The sequence below is a fragment of the Rhododendron vialii genome, chromosome 5a (genome assembly GCF_030253575.1).
Source record: "Rhododendron vialii isolate Sample 1 chromosome 5a, ASM3025357v1".
Classification (NCBI taxonomy): domain Eukaryota; kingdom Viridiplantae; phylum Streptophyta; class Magnoliopsida; order Ericales; family Ericaceae; genus Rhododendron; species Rhododendron vialii.
Genome location: NC_080561.1, coordinates 2,469,682 through 2,496,262, shown reverse-complemented (window position 1 = coordinate 2,496,262; position 26,581 = coordinate 2,469,682). Strand labels below are relative to the sequence as shown.

Sequence of the window (26,581 nt, the reverse complement as noted above, 5' to 3'; positions counted from 1 at the left end):
GAAACAAATACAATAGATTTAAAATGATTTGACCGATCAATTAAGTTCTTCGTCAAATCAAGGCTCGTTCGACAGAAAGTTCTCGACAACTAATTAGGATATCAGTTAATGGTTGGTAAGCAAGACTCTACACCTAATAAGTTGGCAAAAATGCCTTAATATATAGTAAGTATTTCCTTTTAAAAAGGCAAGTACTAGCAAATTTGTGGTAAATTTGCATCAAGAAAAAGTAGTTGATTGTTATGATGGTAAGTGTAACAAGATTTTGAGGTAAGTATCGCATTAGTGACGCGTAGGTATGCATTCATCTAAATATGGGAGAGTTCAACAGAAAGTTCTCGACACTGGAAGGAAAAATCAATGCCATTGTTGTTATTTTTGTTGTATAGTTCATGGAGATAAACAATGACAAGTACACAAAAGATGCTTGTATTTTTGTTAAGTGTAAATTGCAGTCCCTTTTTTGTTTATTTGGATCATGTAGATCATTAAATTTGATATGCCTTGGTGGCCTTTTTTTTTTATTTTTTTTATCATTGTTAATGGATGTCATGTTTTTTTTTTATTTTTTTAAATTTTTTTTATCATTGTTAATGGATGTCATGCCTTGGTGGCTCCTCTTTGTCTGATCAATGTTGATGAATTTTCTGTCTTGGTTGACCTTGTTTATGCGTTTAGAGTTACTAACTTAGAGTGATACCCATTATTTTGATGTGCACGTTATAAACTTCCATGTCAATGAACATACTTACCATTAATGACACCATGTGTGACAAGTAAGCAAGACTCTAGACTTGTTGCACCTAAGAAGAATTGGCAAAAAGGTCTAAACATGTAGTCAATATTTCCTTTTATAAAAGTAAGTACCAGCAAAAGTCATGGTATGTTTGCATGAAGAAGTAATGGTTGAATGTTATGGTGGTAATAATGATAAAGTTTTGTGGTATGCGTAGCCTTATTCTATGGTAAGTATGGTATTAACAATAATCAAGCTCTTTGATGTATGGAACGTGAGGCAAGGTGATTAATGACTTTCATACAGGATGTGGAATTGGTTATGGGATGTGGGAACATAACTAATGCTGGCTATCATTTTCAAGTTTAGTGAACTCGTTATTCAATTCAAGATGTTGAGTTATCAGACTAATTAGTTTTTTTTTTTGTTGAATTGAACAAACCAATTTTATTAACTATAATGAGTTTATTGAATCTAAGATGTGGTCAAAACGTCGTTTCTTAGAACAAACCGATTATCGTCATTTCCATCATCATCACTAATGTCTATTATTACATTCTTTCCTTTCGAATGAACGTTGTCATCCATCTCTCCAAATCTGGTCAACTACGACCACAATCAGTGACAAGTGTTTTCTAATATAGCAGTGTAAAATGCAATACATTATGGTTAACGTGATCTAAACAAACAAAAAAGGTAATCATTGAGATAAATTCAGATTATGGTCAAATACGACCATAGTTTCTGGTAAGTAATTTCATATATCGTGGTAATCGATTGATATACATTATGGTAATTGTTATTTATACAAACCAAAAACGTAAGCATTGATCTTTTGTGGCAAGTGTATTATTTTCAAAAGGTAAGTACTAGTATAAACCGTGGTATGTACACATCATGAAGTAATAGTCGAATATTATGGTGGTAACAATGATCAGGTAGTGTGGTATGCATAGCCTTATTTTGAAGTAAGTATGACATTAATGACGGGTAGGTACACATTTTTCTAACATAACTAATGCACCATAATAAGGGTAGTTAATAAGCTAACTACCACAACAAAATTTGATGTCACTTAGTTCTACTTAATTTGTATTACCTTGTAATTAAAGCATCATACCTAATGATTAATGAAACTAAATGATTTATTGAATGCGACATTAGAGATCAATAGTTAGTGGTTACTCTTGCATTAGCTAATTGTATCAGTCATTCATTGATCGCAATCAACACTATAGTTCACTACTACATCTACTAATGACTTTGATCACTATCAACCTACATTAACCAATTCATTTTAGCCAATTATTAATGCTCAATCATCATTATAGCATCAGTACAATTGGCGAATGACTCAACTACTATAGCCAATCATCACTCATTGAATATGATCAATTAATTAAGCTCTTAGTTAAATGATTCTGACTACTATAGCCCGATTATAGCGAATAATTGTTACCCTACCACTAATTGAATAGTCTAATGTCATATTATAACTACTAATCGTTATAATATCACATCAATCGATTACAGAAATTATTTTAAATAAATTATTTAAATATAATTCCGAGATTATTACAATTATATGGTTTATATTTTAATTTTTAAAAATTTGTTATAAGAAACATATATACACAAAGTAAAAATTAAATGAAATATATTAACAACATTAATGATAAGTTATTCAAAACAATAAATGAATAATTATTTTCACAATAATATTTGTTAAATAAGTAATTATAAATAATTTAATGAAATATATTTAAAAAAATGATTATAAAATAAAGGCAATTTTTTGGCTTAAATAATTAGTTTCAAAAAATTGTTATAAAAAGATTGGTTTACAAATTAAATATTATTAAATTATATTTATATTTTCACCAAATATTTGATAGTATATTACACAAATGATTAAAAAAATGTCAAAAAGTAAGGGGAATGGACAAAAAGTGGTGTCAATTTATAAATTTTTAATAATTAAAAAAATTTTTGTAAAAAGGTTAATTTTCCCGCCCAAAAAAAATATTTTTCCGCCAAACTGGCTACCTGGAGAACCGGTTAGAGAGAGAAAGGGCAAAAACGTTGAAGTAAAGCTAGTGTTCATGGTAAGTATAATGACGTTTTTTTTTTCTGAAAAGAAAGGCAAAACCACCTTGTTTTTTGAGAGTAATTTTGATCCAAAGACTGAGATTCACCCAAAACTTGATCTAAAGGCTCATATTAAATGAAGACGTTATGCCCCAATACCTCATGGGGTATCATAGAAAAATTGCATTCCCCTCCTCGTCAAACCAAAGCCAAGCCTCAACCAATCAAATTCTCTCTGCATTCCCCTCCCCATCAAACCAAAGCCAAGTCTCAACCAATCCAATTCTCTCTCTACACTTTTAAATATTTGTCAAATCAAGGGAAAATTTTTCAGTGCCGAGCGGGTACAACATGGTGTCCGCTCGCGCCCCGAACCGTCCATTGCATGTTTGAACGGCTCAGATTTGGAGAGAGAAAAGGGATAGAGAAAGTGTTGGGGTGAGAGGAAAGAGAAAATTTTAATCTGAACCGTCCAAAAATGTATCAGACGGCTCGAACGTGCTGACCGGACACCACGTAGGTAATATGCGCTCGGCTCTGAAAAATCACTCGAAAGAAGGGTCAGAAAAGAACAATCATTCATTCCCTATCCCGTATGTTTCCTCTGTTCCTTTTCGCTTAAAATAATAAAGTGAAGCTTCGGAGAAACACAGAAAGAGGGCTTATTTGAGAAACCTGAGCGGAAAGGTTTGATGGGTTCGATGTGGGAAATGCTGAGAATCGAAAGGTTACTGCTACTGTCAGCAGCCTTGTTCTTGTGGGTTTGTTCTTCTTCTGTCACAGCCTATGTGACGTACGACGGCAAATCCATCCTCATCAATGGCCAAAGAAGGATCCTCATTTCTGGCTCCATTCACTACCCCAGAAGCACCCCTGAGGTAACCCCATTCTCCAAAAGATATGTGTATCTCTCTCTCTCTCTCTCTCTCTCTCTGTTATATGTGTACAATTGCCCTGTTTATTTGATTCTGCAGAGTCTTCATGCACTTGTTTCAAATGGGTATCTTTTGGTAGAGCTTTTGAGAGAGGTTTTTTTTGGATAATAACGGGAGAGATAGATAAAGAAATGAGAGTAATCACAGGAGAGAAAGCTTATTGGATACCGTGTTGAGAGGGAGAGAGATGGGTGGTTTGGATCAAAGCAATATTTTCTTTTTGGAAATGCATTGGGGTTTTGTTTTTTTGATTTATTTTTCCGATTTTTGAGTTTTTTTTTTTTGGGTTGTTGATTGGGTTTGTTGCAGATGTGGCCTGATCTTATACAGAAGGCAAAAGATGGAGGACTGGATGTTATTCAAACCTATGTCTTCTGGAATGGGCATGAGCCTTCTCCTGGACAAGTACCGGAAAAAACAAACCATTTTTCTAACAATGCTACGTACACTTCTACTGGCCACACCTCTCTTACGTACTTGTTGGTCCAGCCCGACACATTTAATTGTGGAGTCGACCCCACACATGTGAGAAAGATGTGCTCGGGAGGAGTGTACGTATACTTATTGTTTTTTATTGGAAATTAGAATTGCTGAATTGGGATTTGAGAAGTTTAACAATATTTTGTTCTGTATTGATTTCCAGTATTATTTTGAGGGGAGGTTTGATCTGGTGCGGTTCATCAAAATAGTGCAACAAGCAGGCCTTTATGTTCATCTCCGGATTGGCCCCTACGTTTGTGCTGAATGGAACTTTGGGTAATCAATCCATCAATATGAGAGATTTTATATATAGCCTAGGTGGAATCAATTTATTCGGGCTTTAAATGGCCCCGCTAGCAGACAAAGAAATATGGTTTTTTAAGAAATTAATTGAGATACATGTAAGCACTGGACACGAGAGTTATTCAAAAAACGTGTATTGTAAACTGTAAACATCATTCAAATATAAATGTTAATTTTGAGTGGGATTTTCGCAAAGAATTTTCTAGTCTCCGTTTGGACCGCTGAGAGCACTGTGTTATCTTATCCATCCAAAAATATTTTTAATGGTTAGATAATTCGTTGAAAGTTACTTCACGAAACCACTCTCTGACCGGACCATTAATGGTTGAAATGAACGGTCGAGATAAGACTGCAGAGGCTTCTCTGCAAATGTACTGAAGAGAAGCCGGATCCTTACGCAAAATTGTCTTTGTCTATGCAACAGATTTTATGTTAAATTGAGTAGGTCTCTGACTCTCTGTTTCTGCTCTGTTTTAAAACAGGGGATTTCCTGTTTGGCTGAAGTATGTTCCTGGAATTCAATTTAGAACAGACAATGAACCTTTTAAGGTTTGTCATCTGATATTGACCGTCACATATTTATAAACCAATGTGTTTCATATTTGTCCTTTGTTTCATCATTCACCAATTTACTGAATCTTGATTCCCATTCGACTTTGTTAAAAGGCGGCGATGCAAAAATTCACGACAAAAATCGTCAACATGATGAAGTTCGAAAAGTTGTTTGAAAATCAGGGAGGTCCAATTATCATGTCACAGGTTAGAAAATTACTTCATCCCGGTCTTTACTCCCTTCTAGAGATGCATACTTTTACTGATCCTGATTCTCTTTTCGAAAATTCGCCCCTCAACCAATATATCGTAACATCTTTGTTTTTTTTGTTTTTTCAATCAATTCCAAACGACAGATAGAGAACGAATATGGACCGGTGGAATGGGGAATCGGTGCTCCGGGCAAGGCTTATATGAAATGGACGACGGATATGGCTGTGGGACTAGGCACCGGTGTCCCGTGGACTATGTGCAAACAAGAGGATGCTCCCGATCCGATAGTAAGTTGACCAGGGACCCTGTAGTGCAGGGTACTCTTCCTATTCTTTACCGTTTTTCAGTTTACTTTTGTTGGTGGGGTCATTTTCCTCTTCAGTAATTTTGTTTTCTTGCATATATTTGTGCCCAGCCTCCTTTGGTTAACTTATTGGAACATTGTGTAGTGGTATTGAATAAAATGGTTTCCTTCTCGTAGGGTTATGCTAAATTCAGTTATTGTGACCATGATCGAGTCTATAAGATATATCTATATGTAAGAAAAAGTTTGTTCTAAAATACTAATGAATAAAAAATAGGGACAGAGAGTTGCCTTTTTGGTTCGCACGAATAGCGGAGGCAGTGTGAAATGGCATGAGAGGAGCTGTAGGAATTAGTCTGAAGTGCGTGCAATCTGGCTTGGAACAACATGCATTACCAAAGAAAACATGCCCAGTATCAAAATGCAGGATGCAGGAACAAACACCATATCGTGGTGGGTGTGAATATTCGGGGAGAGAAATTGTGGAGGAAAAAATTGTGGAGAACAAATGAAGAATTGATTGGAATGGTGTGACTAGTGACCTACTACTATTAAACCTTAATAATAGTGGCTAGGCCTGTCAATGGACCAGATCCAATCCGGATCCGATCCGAAAAATCCGATCCGATCCGGATCCGATAACGTCGATCCGATAATCCGAATCCGGTAATTCAATACGGATGCGGATCGGATCGGATTAAATCCGTTATCAATCCGAATCCGAACTTTATTTTTTAAAATTTTTTAAAAAATAGTAATTTTTTTTTTTGAAAAAAAAAAAGTTTAGGAAGTTGTATTTTTATTTTTATTTTTTATTTTTTTTAATTTTTTTCGGAAAATATTTTTTTTTGAAAAAAAAATTTGTTTTTTTTTGAAAAATATATATTTTTTTGCTAAAATTTTTGAAGTAAAAAAAGTTTTCGGATCGGATTCAGATTTTCGGATCGGATCGGGATTTTTCGGATTCGGATCCGGATTACCACTATCGGATTTGAGTCTTATCGGATCCGGATCGGATTGAGTCTTATCGGATCCGGATCTGTCGGATCCGGTCTATTGACAGGCCTAATAGTGGCTGACAAAAGGGGGTGCGAGCGGGGGCCACGACAGCTCCAAACTTTTGTATAAATTACTACGTTATTTTTTCCCGTGCATTATTACAGTATTACTCAGGTCTCCGGTCAGCTTACGTTCACTTTGACTAATTTTAGTGGCCCAATCGACAATATTATCCCCTTTAAAATCTTGCCGACTTCAGTTTAGCCCCTTCAAAATTTAGACTTGTTTTACTATAGTCCCTCAAAAAACTCTAAAATGTTTTTGCATTGAGCGGGATGAGCCCCCTCTTTACGAAATTCCTTCGTCCACCTGGTTGTTATATTGTCAATTTAGTACTGAAGGGGATAATAGATCTCTCAAATAATCCCTATTATTGGTCATTATGCAGATAGATACTTGCAATAGTTTTTACTGTGAAGGCTTCAAACCAAACAAGGACTATAAACCAAAAATGTGGACCGAAGCTTGGACTGGCTGGTAAGTCACAATAATGTTGCCAATATGACCAGTTTTCCATTTTTCATCTTTTTTCCTTCTTCCATTTCCAGATATAACAACAATGTTATGATGTGTGTGTATATATATATATATATATTATTTTTCTTAATTATATTTTTCTCATCTTTGTTTGACCCTCAGGTATACAAAATTTGGTGGTCCAATTTCATATAGACCTGCTGAAGACTTGGCATTTTCAGTGGCAAGGTTTATACAAAATAACGGTTCATTCATTAATTACTATATGGTAAGGAAATTCCTGATCGTATTTCTTTAGACAAATAATTCATCCAATGTATCAAGATCTTTTCAAGAGTTGAGGATAATCTTCGGGTTCTCAATTTTTCTATTTTTGCACCAGTACCATGGAGGAACGAATTTTGGCCGGACAGCAGCTGGTCTCTTCATTGCGACTAGCTATGATTTTGATGCTCCTATTGACGAATATGGTATCCATATTGAATGCAACACTCCTTGGCTAGTGCTGAGTTTTTTGCTTTGAATCACCAGCTTTATTCAAGTAACGAAGACTTTTATTAAGCAAATATTTTAAGATTTTTCTGTTCAATGTTGAATGTGATATCACCAGCATGATTATCTAAATCTTTCTTTTATATTTGTTGTGTTATTTCTGGTGCGAACTCTGATGGTCTTGACGTTTTCTATGGCGAAAAATTGATGATATTGAAGGATTACTAAGGGAACCAAAGTGGGGACATTTGAGAGATTTGCATAAAGCAATCAAGCTAAGTGAACCAGCTTTAGTTTCTGCGTATCCCACAGTGACGTGGCCTGGAAAAAATCTGGAGGTAGATTCGATCATTTAATGTATCTATGCCCGTTAAAAGAAACCTACTCATCACTCTTTTGACATACCTAGCAATATCTCTAATTGTTTGTTATTTCTAGGTTCATGTGTTTCAGTCAAAGTCTGCTTGTGCTGCATTCCTTGCAAACTATGACACCAATTTTGCTGCGAAAATCACCTTTCAGAATATGCAATATGATCTGCCTCCTTGGTCGGTCAGCATTCTCCCCGACTGCAAGAATGCAGTTTTCAACACTGCGAGGGTAGGGAAAAAGACTCTTCCATCCACTATAATGAAACAAAATCATAATTTTGGATTTTTAAATCAGGAAGAAACTTATTTTTTGAAGGCAGAACCGCAGAAGGTTATGCTGTATCCAATCTACCTCTCCCCGACATAACTGGGCTTACAAATTCTAGAGTTTTGTTATCTCCTTTTAAAGTTTCCTAAAATAGGGTTTGAGATTAGTTTTGTGTTTCTTTTGCAGGTTAGCTCTCAAATTTCACAGATGAAGATGACACCTGCGAGTAGTGGAGCTTTCTCTTGGCAGTCATACAGTGAAGAAGCTGTCTCGGCGGATGATTCAGACAAATATGCAGCAAATGGGCTGCTTGAGCAAATAAAGGTCACAAGAGATGCTTCGGACTATTTGTGGTACCTAACCGAGTGAGTATTGTTTTCTCATACACTTCATTATCCTCTTTCCTTATTGAGCCATACTTTGGTTGCACCCTTTTAAAAGTATTCATCGTAGCCTATTTGGAAACTCGGAACTTATTTTCTTTTCCTGTGTAACTTCTCTCGTTCCAGCGTGAATATACAACCCAATGAGGGATTTTTGAAGAATGGACAGGGCCCTGTTCTCACGGTAATGTCAGCTGGTCATGCTTTGCACGTTTTCATCAATGGGCAATTATCAGGTAGCTGGACTTGTTTAGCACATTCCTCAGATAATGGAAAAAAGGACTTCCATAGAATAAGCTTTACTTTTTCATCCCAATTTAGGATCCTCTTACGGGGCACTAGAGAACCAAAAACTGACATCTAGCAACAATGTGAAGTTGGGAGCTGGAATTAACAAGATTTCTCTAGTAAGCGTTGCTGTTGGTCTTCCGGTTAGTTCTCGCGTTCTAACAAAAGTTTGCGTTCTTTGGATGTTAATCATATACTATAGGACTAATTATCATACCGTTTCCTTTCAGACTGGTGGTGTGCATTATTGGACATGGAATACTGGGGTTCTTGGTTCGGTTACATTGAAGGGTCTGAATGAGGGGACGAGAGACTTGACAAATCAAAAGTGGTCCTACAAGGTTTGTTTTCATGATATTTTTCTGCTCCCGTTTTCTTTTGCTAGACTGCATGCATTCAAGGTAAAGTAGCAAGCAATTACGGAACTTAAAAAACCTCTTATGTGTTTCTGGATCTTGGATTTGTGGAAGGATTTGTGACGGGAAAAGAAGAAAAAGGATTCTACTTCATTTTCTTTTCTCGTATGATGAATAGAACCCCCAGGTTTTGCTTTCCCTCCACGAATCCTCTACAAATCTAACATTAACCCAACCTCAAGGTAGATTGGCAAAGCCAACAATAGTGAGATATCATAAAGGTCAAAGCCTAATATGGAGAAATAAGCACATGTATTTCATAAATAAGCAGTCAATAAAATGGAGCTTTTTCGATTATTTTGAGGTAGTCTAAAGTTATACTGGTAAAACCGGTAATAATCAGCTTATATTTTCGAAATATATGCAGGTTGGTCTTAAAGGTGAAGGTTTAAGTCTATATACATTGAGTGGAAGTTCCTCTGTTGAATGGGCAGAGGGATCATTATTGGCTCAAAAGCAACCCCTCACATGGTACAAGGTAATAAACCTTGGCGGCCTTCTACAATTTCGGTTGGTATGCAAGGGAATTCATATAACTGTGTTTAATCCATCTCACAATCGTTACAGACTACATTCAATGCACCGGGAGGAAACGATCCATTAGCTTTGGATATGAGCAGCATGGGGAAAGGTCAAGTGTGGATAAACGGTGAAAGCATTGGACGCCATTGGCCTGGATACATAGCGCGTGGTAACTGTGGCAGCTGTAGCTATGCTGGAACTTATAACGAGAAGAAATGCCTAAGTAATTGTGGAGAATCATCCCAGAGATGGTAAGGAAAGTTCTAGATTATAAGGAACATGATCAAAAAATAGAACTTTTATACGAAAATCCATTAAGGATGACGTGGCAATGATATATTGTGGTTGTAAACGCCAATGATGGTGGTTTTTGTTCATTGCAGGTACCATGTTCCACGCTCGTGGCTGAAACCGAGTGGGAATTTCTTAGTTGTGCTTGAAGAATGGGGCGGTGATCCGACTGGGATTTCATTGGTTAGAAGAACAAGTGGAAGCGTTTGTGCTGATATTTATGAAGGTCAGCCAACAACCAAGAACTGGCATTTGCTAGCCTCTGGAAAAGTTGATAAACTGCATCCAAAAGCCCAATTGTCATGTGCACAGGGGCAGAAAATCTCTCAAATTAAGTTTGCTAGCTATGGATTACCACAAGGAACTTGTGGAAGCTTTTGCGGGGGAAGCTGTCACGCTCACAAATCGTATGATGCACTTAAAAAGGTATATCCTAGAAACTCATATAGCTAGCAAGTTTCCTACGGTTTTTGTTTTCTGTTTTCGATTGCAATTTTAGGGACGACATGGAAAACTTGGTCGGCCTAGTATTTTCAAGTGAATTTTTATGGAAATACCCACTCTTCAGATAACCTGTCGTTTTCAGGAAACCTTATGAATTTTTGTCACAATGAAAATAAACGTTATCAAACTTTTCTAAGGCTGCCAAAGAGAGTGAAACCGATACCAAACAAACATAAGTTCCCTCAGCTGTCGCTTTTGATTTTCATATTTTACTTGTCAATTTCCTACTCTAATTATCACAAGCATATTCTGCAGAATTGCATTGGGCAGCAATCTTGTTCGGTTAGCGTAGCCCCCGAAGTTTTTGGAGGAGATCCATGTCCGGATACCTCAAAGAAGCTATCAGTTGAAGCAATCTGCGACTGAAATCTTTCAGTGTCAAATATGTTATAGTTCATAAAGTCCAGGATGATTCGTCTGTGTTGCAAAATTTTGTGTGTTTCTTTCGGTTGCGAAAATTACTCATTTCTGGTTTCCAAGGCCACTAATGTGGTTGCGTTGGAGTCTAAGTTCAACTGTACAGTCATATTATATGAAGTTTGGCCAATAGAGTCTGAAGGTGTGATTGCCAATAAGCTTCATGTGAATCGAAACAAGATGCTATTGTTCAATCGCGCCTCATACAGTATACAAAGAGGGAAGGGGCAAAATAGAACTAAGTTCTATGCCTTAATAGTTAGCAGAAGTTTTAGGTTATAAAGTGTTCAGCTTCTTGATGAACAATTCTCAGGGAAGTTGTTCCTTCGTTTTCCTTTGTGAAAACAAATAAATGATATTGCAATATTCAGTGCAGCCTCTCTCTCTCTCTCTCTCTCTCTCTCTCTCTCTCTCTCTCTCCGTATGATGTGGTACAAGGAAATGTTCACTTAGTTGCAATGATGGAAACAAGCAGTTTACTGATGAGTGATGATGGTTCACACATGAGAAGAAAAGAATCAATAATACATCTTGGAACACTGAAGTACAAATTTTTCTTGATGTCTCCATTTGAAACACCATGCTGCTCATTGCAACCATCTTAAAAGGCAGATGCGATGTCAAATGCTATAAAAGATTTCAATAAAACTTTTCCTAACGTCAATTGGTTTCAGGAAGGATGGTGACACCTAGACCGGCAACCAAGTACCTATCAACAAAAGTTGCCACAATTGAAAACTTGGAAATCTTTAACACCTCAGTTTCCATAAATATCAGCGCAGGCCCAGATTAATTCCGTAGAATCATCGCTAGAAATTCTACAACAAAAGCACAAAAACTCCAGTTTTTGAAATCGATCTTCTTCACAAGAATTGAATGAAGGCAAACACCTACAATCGTCTTGACCAGACATTCGGAACTAAAACTATAGACTTTCAGAACCCTAAACAATCACATACTCAACACTTTAAAGCTACTAACTTCATATACCCTTATGGACTTGTGAGGCCTGATTCAATTTCGGTTGCGCTTGGCTTATTGTTCAAGGGACAATGGCCCATGGCTGGGGCTCGGGAACAGTGCCACAAGGTGGGGGCTGGGGCCCGCGCTCCCGAAACCTTAACAAGGATATTGCAGTAATTGGATAGGTTATAAATACTCCACTTGTTATACGCAGCAACCGATGTAACATACTCTTTTTTCACTCGATATGGTGTGAGCCGTGGATGCACTCAACAAATTGTTGGAAAACCATGTAAAACCTTAACATACTTTGCCTCACAAGTCTTGCATTCTTTTTTTTTGTTCTTGATTATTCTTCATGCGTTGTGTGTTTGTTACTTCGGCCTGATCCCCAACCCCTTCACAGTTGAATACTGAGAGAGAGAATTTTACTTGTGGAGCTATGACGCACATCCTAATAGAGTGCAGTTACCAGAACCCTAACCTTGGACGTAGAGACCTAGGGCTTCTTGACCTTGATTTTCGGCCGTTGAATCTAAGGTATGAAATTGTAAAATCTAATGGGCGGGAGAGGATTGACGCCGCCATGGTCCCCGCCAAAATGTTTGGAATTCAAAGTTTTTTTTTTCCCAATATTATACATCAGCCGAGGTTAGCTTAGCTTGGCGTTAGTAGATTAGTCCACAACAGGTTTCAAAGGCTATTGATAGCCTCTGAATTCCAAACGCCCACGATGAACTTGAACCATGACCTCTCACATGAGAGTTCAGGAGATGCTGACTAAAAGCGTTAACAGATCACGTTTTCGCTAACAGATCACGTTTTCGCTAAAAAGAAAGTTGTAGATTACAACTTTTTTGTTTTGTTCTTATTCAATTTTGTGTGCCAAACCAACAAACGTGAAAAATAAATAAATAATGACGAAAACAAAAAAGGTGTATTCCACAACTTCTAGTTTTGTAGAAACACCACTCAATGGATGGGCCTGCATTGCCTTCGAGCTTGGTAAGGCTGCAAACGAACCAAGCCGCGCGAGCGGCTCGCAGCTCGGCTGGTTAGTGGCTCGTTCAAGCTCGGCTCGGAAGTTAAACGAACAAGCTCAAGCCGATTTTTTCAGCTCGTTTTGTAAACGAGCCGAGCTCGAGCTAGGATCAGCTCGGCTCGAGTCGGCTCACGAGTCGGGATATATACACTTAAGTTTAGGATTTTTATTGTTATTTCATAATTTGTTCTTTTCGTTTTCAGTTTCCAGTCAACCAAGGGAGGTGAGAGCACACGCATACCAGTACACCCCCGCTCCATAAGAAAATGAAAGATATATACCTTCACAATCAAAATATTTTTGGTTGTATTAGGCCTATGCGAGGATATATATACATTTTTCGTTGGTCCGTTGAGGCTCGTGAACAAGTTCGAGCTCGAGTCAAGCCAAGGCCCGCTCGGCTTGAGCTCGACTCGTTAAGTTTTCACTGAGCTCGAGCTCGAGCTCGTGTTCGTTAAAAACTTAATAAACAAGCTTAAACACAGTAAAGCTCGGCTTGGCTCGGCTCGTTTGTAGCCCTAGAGCTTGGTTCTCTCGAAGCCCATTAATGAGGCCTAATGTGCAGACTTGATTGGGCTTTAGTCCAATGGGTTCAATTTAGGCATAGTCTATAAACACCGTCCAAGCAAAATGGGCTGAAGGTTCTTGAATCCAATTCCGTCCACAATTCAAAATTGATCAAGTTAGGTTATAAATAAAAATTGCTAAGATTTTTTTTTTCTTTTTTTACAAAAGTGAGAAGTTGTATTGATTTACACCTAACGACACTTACAATACGGAATTCATTACAAATATTTTAGACAAAACCAAACTAATCATCTAAAGATACAAAATGAGAAAAATAAAAGTGCTAAGATCGCTGTTTGGAAAATTACAAACAATAGAATAGCGTGACGCAGGTGAATTTCATATTGACAGCAAAATAAGGGTACTTGTACCATACAGGTTGTACAAATGGCAAGTTAAGAAAATCGTATACCACTAAAAAGCTACCCGCTGTATATATAGATTACTTTCTTTTATAACTTTGGGTGTCTTGGCCAGTTTACATTCACTTCAAACTCATCCCTATGGACCCAATCTTGCCATCCATACATAAGCAGGGAGTAAGATTAAAGCTGGGACAAACATTGGTATAAATAGATCCCATAAGAGTTGATAGCACCTGAGATATATAGATTGCTTCATTAGAAGACATGCATCAGCTACACAGCACTCCTCTATGTAAACAGTAAGAGTTATTCATCAATTTCTAATAATTTAGCCATGTAACGCTCTGTTTTTATCCTATATAAAAGTAAATAATCACTCACAAACACTTATATACACGCTCACAACAGGGATGGGTCCCATGCACAGGCGAAAAAAAGAAGAAGAAGAATAAGTGATGACTGTTTTTATAAGAAAGTAATGCCATTTACAAGTTTATTTTCTTTAATATTTCCATAGAGAACTTAACGAAACAAGAGAATCTATCTAATATACACGCAAACACCAAAACTCCTCTCACATGAGGAGTGAGGCCGACACAATTCACACACAGGGACCCCACTCTCCATGTGACAGGAGTTTGTGTATTTGAGTGTGTGAACCACGAGAAGTTCCTGTATTTGTCATAAAACTCAAGGCGAGATCAGATAAATTCACCATTGTCATGTGTATAATGCTAGGTGCACAACTATTCGTAGTTGTGCACCGGCCTCGGCTGTTGATGGATTCAAAAGTTGCCAAATTCACCCTTATCATACATATAATGCTAGGTGTACATCCATTTGTAGTTGTGCACCGGCCTCGGCTGTTGACGGATTCAAAATTTGCCTTTTCTTAGGTCATCTAATATTAAGCAGTCAATGATTGGATGACAAGTTCAAATCAGGGCCACAATTTTTTATTTTTTTGTTAAGTACGTTTATTTCACCGAAAAGTAAGGAAGCTACAAAATCTACGGGACATCATCCCCTCAACATACAAAACAAGAAGCAGAACCACCTATGTATACAGGAGCTCTATCAAGAACTGTTAATCCTGAATATTTACGAGGGAATCAAAGTAACAAGGCCACAACCTTATTTGGCCACCACGGGCTTTGTCAAAACGAGGGTGAGAACCACTTTTGCGAAACATAAGGATTAAACCAGCTATTGGCACCCAAAGGAGTTTCCTCCCTCCGTGGCAATGTCAACGATGTTGCAAGATATCTGCAACATATATATACGTATTGCCTTTTCATTCTCTCTCTATTATATATGTCTCTCAAAAATATATTTAGGTCTTGTTCGGCTTAAAAAGCCATTGTGGATTATTTTTTGTTCTTATTCGAATTTTTATGTCAAATTTTCGTTGAATTATTCTTAGCCGGTACGAATTACTATTGGTCGCATTGAGTTGCACTTGGCCGCTACGAATTACTCTTGGCCGCATCGAATTGCTCTTGGCCGCATCGAATTGCTCTTGGCTGCTACAAATTGCTCTTGGCCGCATCGAATTGCACTTGGCCGCATTAAATTGCAATTGGCCACTACAAATTACTCTTGGCTTGGATTATTGCTTCGTCATGACAAGAGAAATCTAAAAAGAAAAAAGTTATGACCGAAACTCTTTTTTTTTTTTGAATTAAGACAAAAATGAGCCAATAATCGAATTCTTTCGTCTTTATTCAAAAAAAAAATTGAGTTTTGATTTTAATTTTTTTACTTTTTAGATTCCTCTTGTTATGATGAAGCAATAATCCTAAAAAAAATTGACGAAAAACTAACAAATGTGATTTTTTTTAAAATAAGGACAAAAAATAATCCATTCTGGATTATTTATCCGAACAACCCCTTACTTGTTTCTTGTTAGATTCAAAGAATTATTATGAGGGAAATTGAAATTTTAATGGGTTTATTAAGCATGGTACGTTAAAAAAAATTTAAACGTATGTATGAGAAACGTATCGAATTAATATGCATATTGTAACACCAGAAAATTAACCCAAACAAACTGGACAAATACGGATACCGTCCATTTACGTACGTTTGTCAAGATAGATATTAGTATAATCTTCATGCTTGACGGTTTTGTCTCTAAATAAGAGTTGTATATTTGTGATACTTCGATTTATTATAGTGCTTATGGAAGATATTGTTGGATTTTCTCGGTATTTGAAATATCCAGATTGATGCAACTGTTTTGAACTTCGGCTAATGATAAAATGAAATTTAGAGTTTTCAAAACTAGATGATAAAACTTGTTTTTTTTTTTTTTCGGGATAACCAAGTATGAGCTTATGCACACCTTGACTAATCTGGGGACCATAAACCCACCGTTTACTAGCAGAGGCCCCACTTGAAGCCGGAGTAAATGCTCCATGTGTGGACTAGGCCCCAAATAGGTTGAGAGCCCCTGAGAAGTTTCGAACTTGAGACCTTAGGAAGGGAGCAAACCCCTAAGTCCCCGGCCTTAATCATTGGGCCCACCCGTTTTAGGGTTTAGATGATAATTCTTACAAATGGTAAATGGCTAAAACAACCCTATATATATTGATCGACTCCTTTGTACGTTAAACAGGTGCTGGAGGAAAATCCACACCTAAGTAAGAGATGTTATGGTTCCAGTTGGGTGCACCCTCACTGCTACTGTGGTAGCTTGGCTTGTAATTCCCCTCATTCTGAAGAGTTGTTGTAACGAATCCATTGAAGGTACTCAGGTTCCACCATCGGCGCCATTCCCATATGAGGCCTCCTGCTGGGGTGCCCTTGAAGATCCCCTCCGGTGCCTGATCGGTTTCTTCGCATTGTCCCTTGTGTAAGTACATAACAGCATCTTTTATTTGCATCGTGATTAATTGTAAGTATGAATTCTAATGACTGTATCTTTCTGCACGCAGCGGCTACTTGATTGCTCCACTTATTGTGTCAAACTACGTTCTCCCAGCTTGGAAAGGGGAGACTATGGCCTCGTTTGTATTGTTTCTCCAAAGGTGGAATCAAAGCGCCTTTCCCCATGCTTTTGCTGTTATGGTGATATATATCGTGTGGATTAGTCTTGCAGGAGGTCAGTTTTAGAGCATCTTATCTGCGTTTGATAATACGATGTTCGTTACTAGTACAAGCAATGCGCGTGTTCATCTGTCCAAGAGAACTGGCAAAGAGACATTGGCAATGCTATAGATGACATGAAATGTAAAGACAAGGTTTTAGCCTTTGGGACCGGTCGAAAGTTATTTGATCCGAATTTTGTTTTCCAGCTTTTTGAAGGAAAAAGTAGATTAATTATCTCTCTTCATAAACATTATTTGAATTCTGAGTTCTTTTGGATCTTTTATGCAGAGTGGGTTGTGCTTCTGGCTGGTAAGGACACAATTCAAAATGTTTACTAGGGGTACCATTTGCGTACTTCAAAGTTAGTTGGAGTTGGAGTCTAGGAGATATCGTGAAGGTATATATTCTGAATTTGTTTCGCGTCAATAGTGAAAATCTGGAGTTAGTTTTTTATTTCCAATCCCCCCGTCCATTTTCGAATTGGCACGAAAATCATATCTAATATGGTTTTGTCATGCTTTCAGCAAGAAAACATGCTATTGTCTCGTTACTGATTCTTGTGACAGGAGTACCATATTTAGCAAAAAACCAAGGCAACTCATTGTTAATCTGACTCCGTTTCAAGTTATATTTGGCCAATTGGAAAAGGAGTGTACTCAAACGAAACACATCAATGTGATGTGCGCGTAAATGTCCACTTTTGGTTGCAGAGGTTTCAATGCCAACATGAAGGCGAGAGTTACTTTGATTCGATTGGAAGTGAAATACTAGGAGTATTTGACTGGAAAGAAATGTAAGGAGTTTTTAAGGTAACGTGAAGTTGAAGGAGGGATATGGAATATGATTCGTTAATCTCTTTTTTCTCAGTAACTTGGGTTTTATTGAACAAAACCAAAGCTACATGAGCAAAGGGGCATCCCCCATAAACCAAAACAGAGCTGAAAAAACAGTTAGTTATATTGCAGCAAACACTTTAGGACATGTTCCAAGCTATGCATAGATCAGTCTTTAGATCAGCAATCATAAGATGAACTGTGGTGTGGTGGTTTCTGCTCGTCCTTCTCGGATCTTCCCTCCGTCGTCCTTCGCGATACCTGCACCAAGATGTAGGGCTTTAGGCTGCCGTACGTCCCTCCGACGAGCAAGTCAATACGCAGGAGAGGAGAGAGAGAGTACTTTGGTGAGGTGTGAGGACGTACCTTTCTTAAGATTTTCTCTCTCCTATTTATAGGCAAATGTACTTGCTCTCCAAGCTAAGTGCGTTGGGCACATGCCCATGACGTCATGGGGCCTTAGCTCGGTGACGTCATGGTGTCACCCATCCCATGTTAGCCCTTGCTCAGGACTATTCTAGAAGCTTCTAGAACCAACTGGAAAGACTACTATGCAGGCCCTTTGCCCGGGTCGGGGTCGACCCATGTTGTCCAACCAACCCGTTCGACCGACCCATAGGACCGATCCATGGGCTCAAACGTGGGCTGCTTAAACCGACAGACTGTTCAGCACGGCTCGTCTCTGCTCGACCCATCTTACTCGACCCGTGGGCTTGCATCTTGACTTAGGCCCAAACCAAGCGTATGGGCTCCGCCCACCACGCTCAGCGCAAGTCCCCTTTGTCTTGTTTAACCCACTTGCATAGTGGATCAGCCCACGACTGAAGTCGGATTCGGCCCTCCACATGAACTTATGAACTTTTGTGTTGAAAACCCCTCTATTCTTTCTCCCCATACAGGGTATAAGGAAGCTGCCACAAAGAACTTGAACATGAAACGGTAAAAGTTGGCGCTCCTCTATGCCACACCGCCCGATCCAGCGGCTGAGGCAGAGTTGTGGTTGTTTGACGAACATCGCCCCTGAGCTGAGTCGAAAATGGGAATCTGAAGAAGAGGTGATCAATGAGTTTCTACTACTGTACTGGAGCATATATAAAACACCTTCATCTATTGTGCCACAGGCCCCTGAAGGATCCAACCGCAATCCAACGATCATAGATGTTCATGATATTGGGAAAATAACCATACCAAACATATGCGAAAAACTAATGGAGAAACCAAACTAAGCAAACAAAACGAATAAGAGAGACAAAGATATACGTGGTTCGGCTTACAGCTGTAAATCTAATCCATGGGCAAGCGAACGAGAGACGATTCCACTATGTGAAGAAAATAATGCTCCAAAGAGCTACAATGGTGATGAACAAGCAAAGCCCTCACAAAGAGACTCACAAATCCAAAATACAAGTTATCTCACCAAATACTAAATACTGATTCTCTCTCATCAAGTCTCACAAAACTCCTAGAGTTTTTAACCAAGAGACACAGATGGAATGTAGTTCCACAGATGTCACCGGATGTCACACAGATGCAGATGATTCTTACGAAACCCTACGGTTTCAACTAGAAAGAATCGCCGAAACAGATGATCTTCCAGATGGCTGGAGACCTACAGAACCCACCATAGAAGGAGCAACCAGAAATAGATGAAGATATTCCAGACGAACCCTAAAGGTTCTACAGGTGAGGCCCCCTATGGGCCCCTCAGAGGGATTCACTCAAAAAGTCCAAACCCTAATGAGAGAGTAATGCTATATTTATAGCCATAGATTGCTTTCTAAAATCAGAATCCTTGCCATATAATGTTTCCTTTGCATATAGAGTCCAAAACCAAAAATGAAACTTCAAAACCAATCTGTAGGAAGTCCAAAATATTGGATTGGGAGATGCTGCCAAGCAGAGGTGCTTGGCAGCGGTGCCGAGCGCATCTCGGCCGTCCAAAAGTGTTTTGGATGGCCCGGATGTAAAGGTACCGAACGGATTTAAAAAAAAAGAAAAAGAAAAGGAAAAAGATGTTTCGATTCGGGCCGTTGATTCCGAGATGAACGGCCGGATTGGCCGCTCGGCACCCGCTCGGCAGGGGTGCCGCTCGGCAGGGTCCCCGGGTCCCAAAATATTACCAAAATCGGCCAAAACACACAAAACAAATTTGCGACAAACCAGTAGTCCGACCGGTAGACGAACTGGACTACCGGTCCCCAAAAACACAGCAGAGCCGATAGTCAAGGCTTTTGGCTAGTAGTTGCGTGGTAGTCCCCGACTACCGACCTGACTACTGGTGGACAAAAACGAGCCGACTTCAACATGATCATCACTCACTCTTCCCCACTTTTGCAATCTATCCTTCCTTAGTGGGAAGGCTGCCAAGGCTAGCCAATCACAGTATCGATCATGGCCCACCTAGGCACATAATGCTTGTACCAAACAGCTTTGCTCCAACTTACCAGAGGCATAGCAAACCAGCAAACTACATTCCAAAGCAGATTTAACAGAGAATTTTCCACTGGCTTTTAACTTCCTTAATTACCAGTTACCACTGTACGTGTCCTCTCGAGTCATGTTAGAAAAAAGGGCACTGGGGTGTTAGCCTTGATTTCCTTTGTCACAGAGTTCCTTGTTCTTGGCCATGTGAGCTCTTTTTTTTTTTTCAATAATGATTGAATCAATCTTGGCTTTGAGAGCCCTATAATTGTACACAATTCTCTCACCGAACTTATTATGTAATGTATATAGGCAAAGATGGAACCACACTGCCCCCGCGTTGCATGTTTCGGGTTTTTTTTTAAAATTTTAATATTAATATTAGTTATTTTTTGGTTTGTTAAGAAAATATCTAGATATTGTATTTTGTAATGGGTGTTGTTTAGACATTTAAATGCTTTAAGAATGTGTTTGTTTTGGATCCCGAAACCCAATTTTTCTCTCTGCAAACGGTCTCCCATAAGTTTTTCCTTCAACTATTTTTTTCATTTCTCTTTCTATCTCTGTCCACTTATTACTCAAAAAAACTCCCTCAAACCTAATCCAAACTAACTATTAGATTTGCGAACTTTAAAATTTCAAAATCTTGTTGTTCATAGTTCGGCCTCCGCATTCACAAAATCCTGGTTCCGTCCTTGCCTATAGGGCGGCAGGTTTCCAAACCGCTAGAAAGTATTGTATCGGCTTCTTGATGGATTCCCTTATTTTCTTTGATTTCTAAAGATTTGGCAGCCATGTGTGTCCTTTTCTTTTTCATTTTTTTTGGGTTTGTTTACATATTTATGTTGGGAGTTCTCCTTGAACCTCTTTGTATTTCCCTTGTTTTGTAAAGATTTTTTTTTTCTATATTCATATTGGGAGTACTTCTCTTTGAATACAATTCTGGTGTTGATTAAGAGAAAAATCTTTTCTACAGATGTTTCCGTGAAAAACAGTTTTGCGGAGCACCATCGCGCACGTCCAAAGTATATTGGATGATCTGGATTTAAATGAAACTCCAAAATCGAAACGGATGACCGCCATCGCTCACTGCCGTGATTGTCTAATTCACGGCTCCTCTGTGAATAAGACAATCTCGTTGAATAAAAATGGCCGAAAATGTTAGAGGAAAATCCGGTTGATTGGTTACCTAATTAATTTACCGGAGATCCTTGATTGTAGCGTAGGAATATTGTATATTTATTTTCTAGTTTAACGTCTTTTCTAGTTTAGCTTCTCTGTATGTATATAAAGAGCTTTGTATCTTTGTAAAGGATTCATTTAAGTAATACAATAATATTCTCTCAATATTTCGTCCTCCTAAAATCAACATGGTATCAGAGTTAGGGTTCTATACCTAGCTATTTTTTCTTTGCCCACCGTGGTTCTTTTTTCTTCATCAATCCCTTTTTAGCTTTCTGCAACAACCATTAAATCACCACTTTCGTATCATCCAATTATTTCATCAACAATCGATTGAACAATCGGTTCGTTTCAAAACTGGATACAGTTTTTGATTTTTTTGAAGTCTTTCATCTTCTATACCAGCCAACCATGGAAAATGACAGTATTTCTAGTTCTAATCTCAACTCCAAGGAAGGGCTTGACCCGTCAAGCTGTTATTATTTTCATCACTCAGACACTTCGGCCATCAAGCTTTGCTCATAACTACTGGATGGCGGAAATTGGGCAACATGGAGCAGATCTGTTGAAATTGCTCTTTCTGTTAAGAACAAATTGGGCTTTGTTACTGGAAAATTCAAAAAGCCTTCCAAGTCTACCGATCCAGATGAGTTCGACCTATGGGAAAGAGCCAACCATATGTTGATCTCATGGTTTTCTCATTCAGTTTCACTAGATCTAGTTCCAAGTGTTCTTTTTGCTCTCACAGCCCAACACGTTTGGGAGGATTTTCAAGCCCATTTTGCTCAAGGTAATTTGCCTCGAATATTTCAAATCAAAAGTTCTATTGGTTCACATGTTCAAGGAACTATGTTAGTTGCAAACTACTACACAAAGTTGCGTGGATTTTGGGATGAGTTGGACTCTTACCGCCCTTTTTCCACGTGCGATTGTTGTCAATGCGGTGAAGGGGGAAAGAGGAATGCACATCATAATGAAGACCGTCTCATGCAATTTCTCATGGGGCTCAACATAACTTATAATCCCATTCGAGGCCAAATACTGCTTCTGAAGCCGGTACCCGATATTCGGGAAGCTTATAACATGGTGACCCAGGACGAGAAACAATGAGAGATTGGGAACAATTCGCTCGCCGAAAATTTCTCAGTTGCAGTGGCTGTGCGATTTCATAAAGGCTTCCACCCAAACAACAAGTTCTCTGGTAACTCATCCTTTTCATCTTCTACTTCCAATACTGAAGGATTATTTTGCAGATATTGCAAAAAGGATACACATACTATTGAAAGTTGCTATAAGTTGCATGGATTTCCAATCGGGCACCCACGGCATGATCCCAACTTTAAACCAAAATATGATCCCAATTTTAAACCACCAAGCAACCGTTTGGGATAGCAAAATCAGCAAACTGGTGCTCGATCCAATCTTGCTGTTGCACATGCCGCATCTCCCAATGGTGCCACTCCGCCTCTCTCAGGGCTTTCTACTGAGCAGTATCAACAATTTACCACTGCTATGGCAAATGCGCCACAATTCTTGAAGGGTAGTAATGATGTTTTTGCAAATATCGCAGGTTTGTGAAATCATCCCTCTGTTAATTCTATCTCCTCAAATTGCTGGATTTTAGATAGTGGTGCCACGGATCATATTGCTTCTGATTCTTCTTTATTCGTTCACTCTCATCCGCCCCACACACCTTGTGTTAATTTACCAACTGGTTCCACCGTACCCATTAACTCTACTGGCACACTCTTCAACAAAGATGTTGTTTTGAAACATGTTCTCCATGTGCCTTCCTTTCGATTAACTTTTTTGTCTGCCAGTAAGATTACTCAATCCTTAAACTGTTGGGTGATTTTGTTTCCGGATTTTTGTGTTTTGCAGGACTTGGCTACGGGAAAGATGATTGGATGGGGTAAGCAAAGTGGCGGCCTCTATTACGTGTCACCGGATCGAACCTTACCAACTGCTTGCCATAGTATTCATCCCAATGCTACCTGGCACCATTGTCTTGGCCACCCATCACATGTCTGTCTAAGGATAGTTTTGGCGGCTGTGTTGGTGTTGATGGCGGTTATGGCGGTTTAATGGTGGGATTGTGGCAGCAAGGAGTTTTGTCGGTTTTCACGGCAAGGGGTTTAAAGGTGTTTTGGGAGTTTCAGAGGGGGCAGCGACAGTGACGGAGGGGAAGCTAGGAGCTGCAAATTGAAGCGGCAGCGGTGCATCGGAGGCGACGGTGGTGGTATCTTAGGCTGAAGTTTCATGGCAGCGACGACAGTTGGTCAGCGGCGCACGAGTAGTGGAGAGTTTGGTGACAGATCATGGATGCGGCAGCACAACGTCAACTGGGACACCATTCACTCGTCATGATGCGGGGCGTTTGCGGCTGGCTCGGAGTGTTTGTGGAATCAACGATATATAGCGGGTTCACGGCGATCTGCACGATAGTAGCGGTGTTCCATATCTTGATCGAGTTGTTTGGGCAGGAGTTTGTTCAGGTGTGGTGGCGGTGGAGACATGCAGCTTCTCAGATTTGGGGGTGTTTTTAGAAATTTTTTAATCTTTAACTAGCGCTTGGGTTTCAGATGCCTATGGAAATTAAGTAATTTTAATTTTTTTGTTCCCTTGTCCTTTTAATCTCTGTAATTTTCGAATTCGGGTTAATAAATTTTTTTACTGATCAAAAAAAAAAAAAAAACCATGAATCTCCAACAATATGCGATATGGATGTTCGATAGTTCTCGATTAGGTTTATAATCCTTTTGCCGATCAGGAAAGGAAATTACACTTTCGCCTTCGAAATTATTGACTTTGTGTACATTGTTAATTTTCAGTTTTTAACTGGGCACTGGTACCCATGCATTGTAAATTTGTCTTCCAAGCTTTTTGAGTTTGAGCTCGTATTTACTGGTTAAAAGTTTATTCGAGTTTGATTTGTTACAAAATCAAAATTAGATTTGATCATATTTTTAAAGCTCGTTAAATTTTCAAATCAAGCTCGAACAAATTATTAATCAGCTCGTTCGACTTATACGGAAACGGCTCGGGAGAGGCCAAAGAAGCACCCGTTTCAGGCCCCAATCCCAGGCTAAAAAAAAGGGGCCCAAATTTTGGTAGCGATGCATTAGACAATAATTTTAATTGAGTCTATCAAGTTATCAACCAAGAGAGACGGTTAACCAAAATGCATTTCACTTGTTTTTTGTACTAAATAAACAAGTTTTGAATTTTGTATTTGAACCTTCGTTTTTAGCGTTGGTTAAGCTTTAAAACAATTGTAAGGGAAAGGAAGGGCCCCATATTTACATACATCTACATTTACATTTCGCTTTGGTCTCCAACAAGTTAGAGCCGGCCCTAGATTTATGATGTATAGAAAACTCATGCTACTTGAGTTTGGCATTGATTAAAGCTCACTAAAATTTTGAAACTCCTTACGTTTTTAAGCCAAACTTGTGCAAGCAACCGCTCAACTCGTTCAACTTGTTTATCACCCCTGCTTAATAAGGCCCAAATACCAATTCTAGAGGGCTCAAAGTGCCTAGAACACTGCTTTTAAAAGGTATGAGCTCTTGGGCTTGTGCAGCCCGAAAGAAATCTCGACGAGCAGGGCTTCTCTCTCTCTCTCTCTTTTTTGGGTCCAATGGTGATGGGCCTCTCTCTTTCCTCTCATTTTTTTTGGGTCCAATTTTGATGGGCTGCATCTGGGCAAATTAACCAGGTAATAATCCAATACGGTTCTATTCCTGTTTCCACCGAGGCCAGAATAAAGCACCAAACTGGGCCTCCAGGACCAATTCGCATATGGGCTAAGAACTCAACTAAGGGGGCATGAGTTAAGAGATCCACCCAATTCTATTCCAATTTTTTTTAGCTGATTTACTTTCTTGGGGTCAGATTACAAGAAAATAAATTTCTTAGTTCCGACGTGGATAGTCTGCCTTTGACCGGACCGGAAAAAAGATTATTCGAGGTGCGCGTAAGCTGACTCGAACAAACTTGACCGTTGAACCCAAAAAAAAAGAAGAAACTAATATCAAAATTACACGCAAAGGAGGTGTCAAACTCACAAATATGAACACATAGGATATGGTTGCCAACATGGCAATGAAGATGAGGTGCCAAACTCATACTACAACATATGAACACAAACAGATAAGGAGCTGCTTTTGCATGACCTGGATTTTGATGAGAAGGGGCCCTTAATCTTTAGTGGTTGGTTTGGTAGTTTACGCAATTCCGTTAAAGCAACTACCACTTATCCGTTAAAAGCATCATAACAGTAATTTTTATTTATTTTTTGTCCACGGTCAAGGGTGTCAGGGCCAGATTATGCGCACTTCAATTAATCCCCTCCCCGGTTCGGTCAAAAACACGTAGTCATTCACGCCGAGACTAGAGGATTCACAAGAAATTACTTTTTTGCAGCTTAATTCCAAGAATCGAACCCTGATTAATTGTGTGGGTTGCAAACCAACCAATCCCGTAAAAACATCATAATATGACTGCTGCCGGCCACTTGTTCCCAGTAAGCAATGAACGGACTGTTTTGGCTTTGATACGATGCATGCGTGTTGTCCGTTATCTTATCTTTTAGTCTAAACAATAATGCTATTTTTAGACAATGGCATTGGTATGCGTCAATTCTGTTGAATTTCTTGGCAAATCACGATGCAAAAGGTTTAAGAATCTGATGTTGTCCAGATTTGTTGAACAAAAGTGTCCATTCTTCCACCTAATTAATATGTACGTAGTAATTACTCATGTCATTTTTCGACAAAGAAACCGATTCTTGTGACTTGACTAATTTACCTCACTATTGCAGTGAGAGTGAATAATACCATGTAATTAAAAGCGACCCGAAACTCATTTTCCAATTGATTGTTATTGATCGCTTAGGTCATGACTAATTGATCAGACTAATAATGGAGGAGGAACTAATTGGACTACTAATGCTATCCATTTAGGGGGTGTTCCACTGATTAAAATAAATAATTAAGTGCTTATGTTTTTGAATTAAAA

General features: G+C 38.7%; 2 protein-coding genes across 2 annotated transcripts in view; both read left to right on the top strand.

The window, feature by feature from the left end:
* The first annotated feature begins 3,402 nt into the window (after positions 1 to 3,402).
* LOC131326634 (beta-galactosidase-like) lies at positions 3,403 to 11,474 on the top strand. The gene is made up of 19 exons (XM_058359484.1): positions 3,403 to 3,702; positions 4,069 to 4,164; positions 4,403 to 4,515; positions 5,025 to 5,091; positions 5,209 to 5,301; positions 5,451 to 5,594; positions 7,059 to 7,147; positions 7,310 to 7,415; positions 7,530 to 7,617; positions 7,859 to 7,977; positions 8,078 to 8,239; positions 8,465 to 8,643; positions 8,788 to 8,897; positions 8,983 to 9,092; positions 9,180 to 9,290; positions 9,733 to 9,843; positions 9,933 to 10,138; positions 10,271 to 10,604; positions 10,938 to 11,474. The coding sequence occupies exons 1-19, from the start codon at positions 3,517 to 3,519 to the stop codon at positions 11,046 to 11,048; spliced, it is 2,535 nt and encodes an 844-aa protein (XP_058215467.1). The 5' UTR covers positions 3,403 to 3,516; the 3' UTR covers positions 11,049 to 11,474.
* A 3,580-nt stretch (positions 11,475 to 15,054) lies between these two features.
* The window catches only part of LOC131326644 (mechanosensitive ion channel protein 1, mitochondrial-like), a 44,516-nt gene continuing 32,989 nt past the window's right edge, over positions 15,055 to 26,581 (top strand). Inside the window, exon 1 of the mRNA XM_058359499.1 lies at positions 15,055 to 15,319. The gene's annotated coding sequence lies outside the window, so the exon portion shown is untranslated. The remainder of the gene's footprint in view (positions 15,320 to 26,581) is intronic.